General features: G+C 43.5%; 1 protein-coding gene across 8 annotated transcripts in view; it reads right to left on the reverse strand.

Moving 5' to 3' along the window:
- ydjc (YdjC chitooligosaccharide deacetylase homolog) overlaps positions 1 to 8473 on the reverse strand; it is a 31914-nt gene extending 23441 nt beyond the window's left edge. For 2 of the 8 annotated variants that reach the window (XM_082555347.1, XM_082555343.1), the window contains exons 1-3: positions 8362 to 8445; positions 7554 to 7663; positions 3250 to 3327 (exon numbers count right to left, since the gene is read on the reverse strand). Coding sequence is in view for 1 of the 8 variants with exons in the window: in XM_082555341.1 (XP_082411467.1) it covers positions 8362 to 8448 (87 nt within the window). In the remaining 7 variants the exon portion in view is untranslated. Of the gene's footprint in view, positions 1 to 3249; positions 3328 to 3808; positions 4219 to 7553; positions 7664 to 8361 lie in introns of those variants that run through there. The other 6 variants (XM_082555346.1, XM_082555342.1, XM_082555348.1 and 3 more) reach the window with 5 other exon arrangements.
- Between the last annotated feature and the right edge of the window lie 2459 nt (positions 8474 to 10932).

A 10932-nucleotide genomic window follows, 5' to 3' on the forward strand; every position in this document is an offset into this window, starting at 1 on the left:
ATCAGTGATGGTACCTCTAGATTGGCAGACCGGGGGGTGGGGGGGGGGTGGGGGGGGGTGGGGGGGTGGTTTCCATCTTTAATAAGGGGGACTGGAGGGTGTGTTCCAACTATAGGAGGATCACACTCCTCAGCCTCCCTGGAAATGCCAGGGAGCTGGAAAGGAGAGTCCATCCGTTAGTCGAACCTTGAATACAAGAGGAATAATGCGGTTTTTGTCCTGGTCGCAGAACACTGGACCAGCTCTTCACCCTCTCGTGGATACTTGAGGGTGCGTGGGAATTTGCCCAACCAGTCTACATGTGTTTTGGGCGACCGTGGCTCAGGGGGTTGGGAATCGCATCTGTAACCGGAAGGTCGCCGGTTCGATCCCAGGGCTCTCTGTCCTGGTCGTTGTGTCCCTGGGCAAGACACTTTACCCTACTTGCCTACTGGTCTTGGCCAGAGGGGCCGATGGTGCGATATGGCAGCCTCGCTTCTGTCAGTCTGCCCCAGGGCAGCTGTGGCTACAACTGTAGCTGCCTCCACCAGTGTGTGAATGTGAGAGTGAATGAATAGTGGCATTGTAAAGCGCTTTGGGTGCCTTGAAAAGCGCTATATAAATCCAATCCATTATTATTATTATTATGGCCCTGGAACTTACTGATTCTTTACATTGATGCTATGGTTATTTTTCTTTCTTGTACTGAGACAGTGATTGTAATTCTCTGACACTGGGCCTTTGTTAGGACAGTGAAAAAAATCAGGGCTTAGCCCAGCCCTGAAATCTTTTTTTTTTTTTCCCAAAAAAAGCAACTTTTTAAAAGTTTTTACTATATTTTTGTCATGGTCCCGGTCGGTGAGCCAGTGTTTTGAGTTTTGTACTTCTACGTTTTATTTTATCATGGATTATGACCAGGGCTGAACGATATATCGCATTTGTGATAATATCGCGACATGATCAAGTGCAATTTTCTAACCGCAAAGGCTGCGATTATACTCTGGACATGTCCAAATTCATGGGCTGCATCCTCCTGAGGCCGCATTTGTAGACCGATTACGTCACAGCGACGCGCCGAAGGCTGTCCAAATTCGTAGACTCCTCCGAATGTAGCCGACAAATGCGTCCTCCTTTTCCCCGAATTTGAAGGATGGGTCGGGTGTGTCCTTCGTGGCCTACCATATCCCAGAATTCATAGCGCGGCCCAGCCAAACTCCAGTTTCCAGCAATGGCGGCCGCTACCAAGTTTTAAAATTACTCATACTAATCTTTCTGGGTCACAAAATAAACTTTTAACATATTTTCAGGCGAGAAAGTAGCTGTGTAAACATCAAATATCTGCTCGTTTTATCAAGACATCACATATTTGCAAAAGTGCTTCGACGTTTTCAGAGGCGTCTGCTACCCACCAGCTCGACAGCTAGCCGGGAGCTCGAGGGTCACTGATGCGGCCGAGAACGGCACAACTCCCGGCACATCATTTTCAGATCACCGCGGAGTTTCGCTGCTCGGGTTAAACGTAATATATAAGTCACTTAGACAACCTAAAAATGTTATTGTTGGGCTTTTTTCAGTGTTTTGTTTGTTCGTGAGTAAATCGGTTTGGCTGAGATTAAAGTTATTAGATTAGATAAAATAAAACTTTATTAATCCCCCGGGTGGGTTCCTCCTTGGTTTTCACACAGCTGACTAAACGTCAAACAGAAAACTGATTAAACAGAAGTATGAGACAGTCGAGAATTTACACCAGTGTCTGGTTATATTTTAGATAGCAAGAAGCAGACGGCCGAGTTTATTAAACTCCACCGAGACAGCGGTGACGCTAATCAGAACTAGACCGTCCAATTTCACGCCTTTAAACTTTAAAGGCGTGTTTGTGTGTGTGTTTATACAATTGCTATTATGTTTGCACTTTATGTGTAATGTTACTGACTGCAGAGATCAGTAAGATGTGTGTATTTTTTATTTATTAGTTTTATTTATTTAATATTATTTTTTAATTGAATGACTGTCTAGTAGTTCACAGATGTCGAAAAACTGAGTGTGGTAAAGCCACTGATTTTGTTTATGTATATTTCTGCAATCTGCACATTGTACTGACTTTCATTTTAATGTTTACACCAGGGTTCCTTGTCAGCACTTTATGCTCAGATGTTTGTAAGCTAAAAATAAACTATTGTGTATGTTCAAATATACTGTTGTGATTGAAGAAGTTAAATAAAAATGTCAGTCATCAATTCATGCATCACCTCATGTCATCATAACAGAGGTCTGTCTTCCAGGAAAGAACAGTTTAAAATTAATGTAATATAGTATTGGCCATACTATATGATGTATTGCTTGTCTTTGTTTAATAATACAGAAGACAAAGACCTTAAAAAATAATCGCATATCGCATCGCAATATTGGGGCAAAAAATCGCAATTAGATTATTTTCCATAATCGTTCAGCCCTAATTATGACTGCTTGTGCTTTGGTTTCTGCCCTAAGTATTTCTAGCTCCTTAGTTCTGTAGTACTTCCTGAGTTCTAATTCTTAGGTTTTGTTATTTGGCTTCCCGGTGTTAACTCTGTCCCACACTTCAGGTCTCTGTGTTCTGTCTCCCCAGTCTCTACTAAGTTTACGTGTCTAGAGTTCAGCCGGTGTGTTTCCTGTTTTACTTTGAAGGTCCGTGTCTCATGTCAGTGTTTCTAGTTTTGCTTCCCTTTGGTCTCGTCGTGTCTGATTTCTTCCAGCTGTGCTCTCCTCCTGTGTCTTATTCCCCTCGTTATGCCCCAGTGTATTTAAGCCCTGTGTTTCTCTGTGTCAGTGTCGCGTCCTCCCTCATGCTGTGTGATCCCTGGTGTGGAGTTTTAGGTTTTGGTTTCCCAGTCTAGTTTAGTTCTGTTATTAAAGCAGCGTTTTTCTGAGTTCATTCCTGTGTGTTGCGCGTCCTGCATTTTGGGTCCTCTTCCTGCCTGACCACAGCCGAATCGGGACAATTTTACAGTTAAATAAATGTTTAAAAATTCGCACACAGAGTGCTACCTAAAGGCTGAAGTAAGATGTGTGTAGCTGCCTGTCACAGAATGATACTACGATTAACTATCAGTGCAGTAAGAGTTCTTCAGCTTTGTTACTATTTTTTATTTTAAGCAGCAGCGTAAAGCTCGATGAAGTAGTTACATGCATATTTAAGCTTTACCAGCTCTGGTCTCAACGTATCTGCTTCTATTCTGCCAAAATGGCCATTTTAAACTGTTACCTGTGTTTGGTCTTTTGGGTACTCACCTCTTCCTCACCTTCACCTGGCGTCTCATCAATCTGCTGCACTCTTAATTTCCTCTACTCTCCTCCCTCGCTCCTGTCCTGGTTGTTACAAATAATGCAATCAGGATGTATCAAACAAACTATGTTGCAAATGCTTTGATGTGACGATTAGTATTACTACATTATTACATACTTTATATTTTAAACACAGATTTTAGCATATATTTAACATATCAGATTGAATTAAAAGCAAAAACCTAATGTTTCTGTTTCATAAGACCAAGTCACTAATGAATACCGACTACAGGCTAATATTTATTATACACTACCAGTCAAAGTGTGGACACAGCTTCTGATTTAATGGGTTTTCTTTATTTTCACGACTGTTTACATTGTAGATTCTCACCAAAGGCCTCAAAACTGAATGAATGAACACATGTGGAATTATGTAGTAAACATAAAAGTGTGAAATATCTCAAAACATGTTTGATATTTTAGATTCTTCTAAATATCCACCCTTTGCTTTGATTCCTGCTTTGCTCACTCTTGGCTCTCTCTCTGAGCTTCATGAGGTCGTCACCTGAAATGGTTTCCAACAGTCTTGAAGGAGTTCACAGAGACGCTGAGCACTTGTTGGGCCTTTGGCCTTCACTCTGAGCTCCATCTCATCACAAACCATCTCCATTGGGTTTAGGTCAGGTGACTGTGGAGGCCAGATCACCTGGTCAGCACTCCATCACTCTCCTTCTTGGTCAGATAGCTCTTACACAGCCTGGAGGTGTGTTTGGACTCATTGTCCTGTCAAAAATAAAATAAATGATGGTCCAACTAAATGCAAACCAGATGGGATTTCAAATACGGCTGTCAGCTGTGTCCCATCATGACTTCTGCACAACACAACTGATGGTCCCAACCTCATTAAGAAAGCAAGAAATCCCACCAATGACCCCTGACAGGCTCACCTGTGAGGTGAAAGCATTTCAGGTGACGACATCATGGAGCTCACTGAGAGAAGGCCGAGGGTTTGCAGCGCTGTCAACAAAGCAAAGGGTGTCTACTTTCAGGAATCTTAAATATAAGACTTATTTAGAGTTATTTTTGATTTTTCTTTGATACGTAATTCCATATATCTGGCTTCATATACTTGATGTCTTCAGTTTGTGTCTACGATGTTGAAAGTAGTAAAAATAAAGAAAAACCATTAAATGAGTAGGTGTGTCCAAACTTTTGACTGGTAGGTACATCAGCCAGCATTTCATTCCCATTTAATCCCACTGGATTCTGTGGCCTTTCCATCTAATGACATCTGTCTTTCCAGCAACATCACGTCCTATTTAGGTAACACGTTTTTTTTCATGTAATTCTGCATTCAGTATTCAGATTTAATGATTAGACTGTATTGTGTCTTCAAATGGTAAACGGACTGAAAGAGGAAAAGCAGAGCTATAGTCAAGGTCGGCGTGGGTCAGTGGGGCTTTAGGCACAGCTGCACATGTTCATACATTTTGGTTGCTGTACTTCAGCATCTACAAAAAAATGAGTGAGCATATAGGCAGAGATGTTTTTTTTAATTGGCATGCAATTTTAAATCCAACGTTTCTATCGGCTCTATAAACACAGCAAACACACAAACTGTTTGTGTGCAGTTTTATACACAGTGTGCTGCAGCGAAAGGTCCAGCTGCTGAATCTGGCTGGGAGAAAAAAGAAAGAGCCAACTTCACTCAGAGATGGAGGAAGATAAGAAAGCCAGGACAGGAAGAAGAGAGCTTAGATTTAAAGGCAACGACTGTCCAGTCGTTTTGATAAACTGGAAATTGAAAGCTTACATGTAAACACTTGTGTTTTTAAATCAGCTACTGGATGTGTACATGTGACATTATGTTTTTCATATTGTGAAACATGCTGCAAAACAAACAGACACAGCTCGCTAACTTTGTGTTATTGAAAGTGTGCATGAAAACGCTGCACTACAGGTCAGTGCAGGATAAACACATAACGTGATGGATTTAAAGTACAGACCAGTGACTAGTGCACAGTGGCTGTGGTGCTCATGGTCAGTTTCTTTCTCAGGATATGCCAAACTGTAGATTTAGCCCTGTTGTGTTACTTTCTCAGATGGTTTTTGGTCTGTTCTCCTGTTTCGCAGCTTGTTTCACCTGCATGGAGAGCTCCTTTGACAGCATGCAAGCACAACACCTCAGATCAACTCCAGGCCTTTTATCTGCTTACATGATAATGACATAAAGAACGAATTGCCCACACCTGTCCAATTACTTTTGGTCCCTTTAAAAAGAGGGTGGCACATGTTAAGGAGCTAAAATTCCCATTGTTCCCAAGGCCACTGTTCACCGGTTGTCCTAGTTTCGATTATGCATATGAACTGTTTATAGTGTTGGGGAAATCTGCAGTCAGCACATCTGCAAGCACAGTCCCTGGTTGGACGTTCTTAAAGGGATACAGCAAAGATCAATCCAATGAGTCTGCATGCGCGCGCGCGCGCGCGCACACACACACACACACACACACACACACACACACACACACACACACACAGGAGATAATGGAGATGCATGTTAGGCTGATTTACACCAGTGTCCACAGCCCTGTTTTTGTTCCACCTCCAGGATCTGTTATGATTTGTATGCAGATGGTCAACGGTTCCATTTCTGAGGGCCTTCAAATGAAAACGCTGACTGACCAAATAATGTGTTGTACTTTGGTAGTCTGCAGGCTCCATGATCCTCTGGTCCCAGCTCCTGTACGATATTCAAACTCATCCACTTTTTGGATTTCTCTCTGATCTATCACAATGGTTCAAGTTCATCAAATTTTATTCGCCACATGCAGTAAACTGCAGTGAAATGAACCCGCCCCCCGACCTTAAAAGTTATTCCAGACTTTACACCGGATTGTAAAACACCCTGAGAGTGTTTTGTTACAGTTCAGAGTCAAAGAGTGATCGCTGAACCACCGAGACACTCCCACCACCTCTGTTCAGCTCTGCTGCCTGTCGTGGAGTCTTTGCAGATACATATGTAATAGCATCATCTGCATACATCTGACACTGGACACCTTTACAACTGTCCATAAACATCAGTGACTTATGGACTTATGGACTCCCACACAATTTTGAAAGCTTGATTTCATTACATGAACTCTTCTCTATTTGCAGATATGAGCTGGGACATTTTGGACTAAGGTCTTATTATTACAGGTAAGTATTCAGAATAGCCCACCCTGCACAGGTATCAGTCTGTCACCTTCATCTGCCACAGGCTGTCAAAGCTACAGCACTGCAATGTCTAACTAAGATTTGTTTCGTATGATTGAGTTGTTGATTTCTCTTATGCTATAACTTCAAAAAACTCAAATATGTCATAGTAACAAACCCATGGCAGACCCGACCACACTAACCATTCTAAACACGCTTTTATTCCGGTTGTCGTTCTTTTACACGCAGCTGCAGCTTTTCAGCTGAACACACACCAACAACAACTCAGTCAGGACCCAGTACGGATCTAATGCAGCTGCGGTGTGTCGGCCTCCCTGCAGCGGTGCTGTCAAACATCATTCCCACACACTGGGTGACACAGATATTATGTCAATATGCAGAATCTCTGGGTCACGACTACTGTAAGCCACCTTTCTGATGAAGATGATTAGTCACAAAATCATCTGAAATAGCTGATTCATTTGTGATCAGTCTCATTCACTCAGTCTGAGAGGATGCAGCGTTACAGTAATCCATGTGAGCGACCCAGTTCATCACCAGCCTGTGGAAGTCATTCAAAGCGACTTTGTGGAGTTCTCCTGATGAACGTATCGTAACGTCTGGAGCGGTCTATGCACTACACCTACTACATTTTTTTTTTTTTACTGTGTTCATGACAGTGTTGTGGAAGCTGCTAAAGTGCTGCCCGACTCAGAGCCTGCATCACTGTATCAGAGCACAGCAGGTTTGGTTTCCTGTTGTTGGACTTTGTTACAATAAACTGCAATTACAGAAATGACAGCACCAGGACAGTGGAATATGAACATCTTAACATCAGTGTAAATAATATAATTCATATATTTAAAAGTACATGTTGCCTTTCGTATTTTGTAATGATTTAATATTTCCTGACTATAGACAGCGCAGTGTGTTACTGATGGAGGCAAGAAAGTCCCTCAGCCAGTACTGGAGTATTTTAACACAAGGATCTGTACTTTTACTTCAGTAAATGATGTCTGTACTTTTCCCTCGTGTGTTTTATTGGGACGCTTCCCCCTGTAACCATGGTTTCCCCCCTCCCTGTGCACATACACGGTGCTGAGTTCACCGACCTGAGTTCGTGTCCCAGCAGCAGCTCGTTGTCCTCTCACGGGGCTGTTACGCTCATGGTGCAAATGTTTCAGCTAGCCGAGTTATCCGCCGGCAGACTGCAGCACAGCTGCTACAGTCACACAGGTAGGTGAATGACGTTTGTCGGACACGGACCAATCAACACGGGCGCTGACGTTAGTGGGACCCGCCCGTGGATGCTCAGCTGTGACTGGTTCATACTATTAAGGTAGGTCGGTCACAAAAATCCGTTTCAAATGTGATTCGCCCGATAAACGTTTATCTTACGCTAATCCAAAAACACGCCGCAGGCTAACGACGCTGACGTCAGCGCTGCCGGAAATGACGGAAAATTACCGTCCAGGCCAATCAAATATTTGCGGTGGGGGAGGGATTTGCGTTTCCGACGTAGCTATGACGTAAGCGTTAATCCCCGGTCTCTGTTCGAAGGGAAACGTTTAAGTGGGCGGGCACATTTGCGTGACCATAAATTTTACGGTAGGAGTGAATCATCACACAGCAGCCTTTAACCTGCTGCACCGGCAGGACGAATAAATCACCCGTGACTAAGACGAGCTTCACCGTGGGTCACCGTGGGAGAGCTCCAGTAACTGCCGGGTGTCTGTTACGGTCAGGAACAGGACGGGACACTCAGCTGTCTCCCGTCCAGCCAAGCATACCAACACCACACATCTAAGACGTCCCCGTGTTGCGGGATAAACGGCTCCTCTGTTTGCTAGTGTCACCGCCCAGTGTACACAACACGAGAACACACAATCCTATTATATGACAATACAAAATGAATCTTACCCATTGTGCTACACACGGGCGTTCATGGAAGTCCGAAAGCCCCACGCACGGCGCAACGACGCTGTACTTCCGACTAGTAAGCCGCATACATGAGACCGGGTTGACTTTACTGAAAATACGTCGCCCCCTGCTGGAGAAACCGGAGATACACGTGGAAGTGGGAAAAACTCAGTGCGTTAAAACATTATCCTCCGATGTAAACAAACGCAAAAATGTAAACACGTCATAAAACAGGATTTCCTATTAATCCTGTGAGAACTATTACATTGAGTTTTAAACAGGCCTACATTAACAGTGGGGACACTCCAGGCTGTGATACAAGTCTTCACATGATGCTAAAAGGTTTGACAATCTGAATGTTACAAAGGCAACAGCAAAAATGGAGATGGGTCTCTAAACGACGTCACCTAGAAATGTTCAGTCACACCAGTGCAACTGCACATTATCCTTCCAGTGTTTAGCAGGTGAAACCTTACAAGGAGCAGAACACTACCCAAAGGAAGCATTGCAGTACCATCTTCACTGCCTTGCTTTTTCCCCACATGTCCCGATTCTGTCGCCACTCCAGGTAAACTTATCCAAGCAGCCATTCATATCACACCACGCTGACATGGCCACTGTAGTTTATTTGGGTGGTGGACAGGGATCGGCACTTTGCCCCTATACAACCCAGCATAGCTTTCAGCTGTATGTGCTCCAGTAGCTGTTCTGTGGGATCAGGGCCCTGTTTCAGGAAGCCGGTTTAGTGCAAACTCTGAGTAAGTAAACCCTGAGTTAACGAAAACTCTGGGTTTCCGGTTTCACAAAGCGAGTTTAGATTAATTCTGAGTGAGTTACTATGACAACACACTCCGTGAAGCTAACCTGCCCCCTAGCAGGTTTACTTCAACTAACCCTGACTGTCTCCGCCTCTTTGTCAGAAACCTGACAGTAGGAAGTGTCAGACATGGCGTGCTCCTTCCTTGAAGAGCCAGTAGATGTTGAAGCCCAAATTCTCCGCAGAGCTCTCCGCCGGGAGAGAGTGATCAGAGCGCGTTTGGACATTTTATCATTTCCTGATGATTTCCTGTGTGAACGTTACCGTTTTTCAGCACAATCTATAATTTATTTGAATAACATCCTCAGGCCTAATATTGCTCATGTGACACATCGCGGACATGCTCTCAGTTCATTGCATATTATTTGTATTGCACTTCGGTTTTTTGCAAACGGGAGCTTTCTGTATAATATTGGTGACGCTGAGCACGTTTCCAAGGCTACCGTCTGTCGGGCAGTCAGGAATGTTACAGTTGCACTGAAACGTCTCCTGTACTCGTTTGTGGTGTTCCCCGGTCATAGACCCACAAGATTTATCAAAGAGGGATGCCACAAAATTGCAGGTATCAGGATGAACAGAACTTAATTCATGATGTGGTGATATTTGAACTACTACTTAAATTTTACATTTATTCTCACGGTTCCCAGGCGTGATTGGCTGTATAGATGGCACTCACATTCCAATCATTGCTCCTTCAGTAAATGAAGGAGACTATGTGAACAGGAAGTCTTTCCACAGCATTAATGTACAGGTACATAGTTCCCTGTAGCATTTCAAACTAACAAATTATTTCATTATAGTAATGGATGCTAATTTGTGTTCTCTGCACTGTGAAGATCATATGTGATGCTGCCAACATTATCACAAATGTGGAAGCCAACTGCTCAGCCTCTGTGAGTGGTGGTGGAGGACCCCCACCTGTTTTTCAGGCCTCCGCTTTTTTTTTTCTGTTGGCCATAACGGGTCACATTTGAGCATACAGAGTAAGCAAATATGTACTTGTAATGTGCTCAGATAATTTCAATAAGTGCTTACAGAGGGGAAATTAATGTAGCCTCTAACTGCAATTGATTTACATGGGACAAACAGACCAAGCACTATGGCTCATAATACAATTACACCTTACCTGTTTGGACTATATTTTTATATTTCATCTTTACTTGCTGCCAGGAACGTTTGGGGCCTGTTGGGTTGCACCTGCGCTCACATCACATCACGTCACAAAATAAAATAAAATATAATAAAATAACGTGTTAAATGGGTGGAAATCCCTCGATCAATGTTTAAATTAACACTCACGCATTGACTCTGTCGGCTATGTTTTGCCATGCATGCTCACTTTCTTTTGCAGCTGAGGCTGCGTTACTTTTTTTCCGCAAAATTTGCATGTTATCGGCATATGCTGCCATCAGAATTTCGGCCTCAAGCGCTGTAAGATACATTGACCGCGCCTTCTTTCCCTCCGTCTCCATGGTGACTCGCTTAATCTGTGCTCCACTAATCAGGGCTTTATGTATCCTCGTGTGCGCGTTTAACTTGGGGTTAAAGCAACTCCGCGTTGACTGAACTAATTGTTATCAGCCTTTCTGAAACCGAATATTCCGAGTTGGACAGTTCGGGGTTACTCAACCCTGAGTATCGTTTTTCACTCTGAGTTTTCTAAACCGGCTTCCTGAAATAGGGCCCAGGCCACAGAGGCCAGGCTTCTCTGGGGTGTCTATGGGCAGAGGAATCCTGGTGGGCTGGTTATCTTT

The sequence above is a fragment of the Aulonocara stuartgranti genome, assembly GCF_965226115.1.
Source record: "Aulonocara stuartgranti genome assembly, chromosome: 12".
Classification (NCBI taxonomy): domain Eukaryota; kingdom Metazoa; phylum Chordata; class Actinopteri; order Cichliformes; family Cichlidae; genus Aulonocara; species Aulonocara stuartgranti.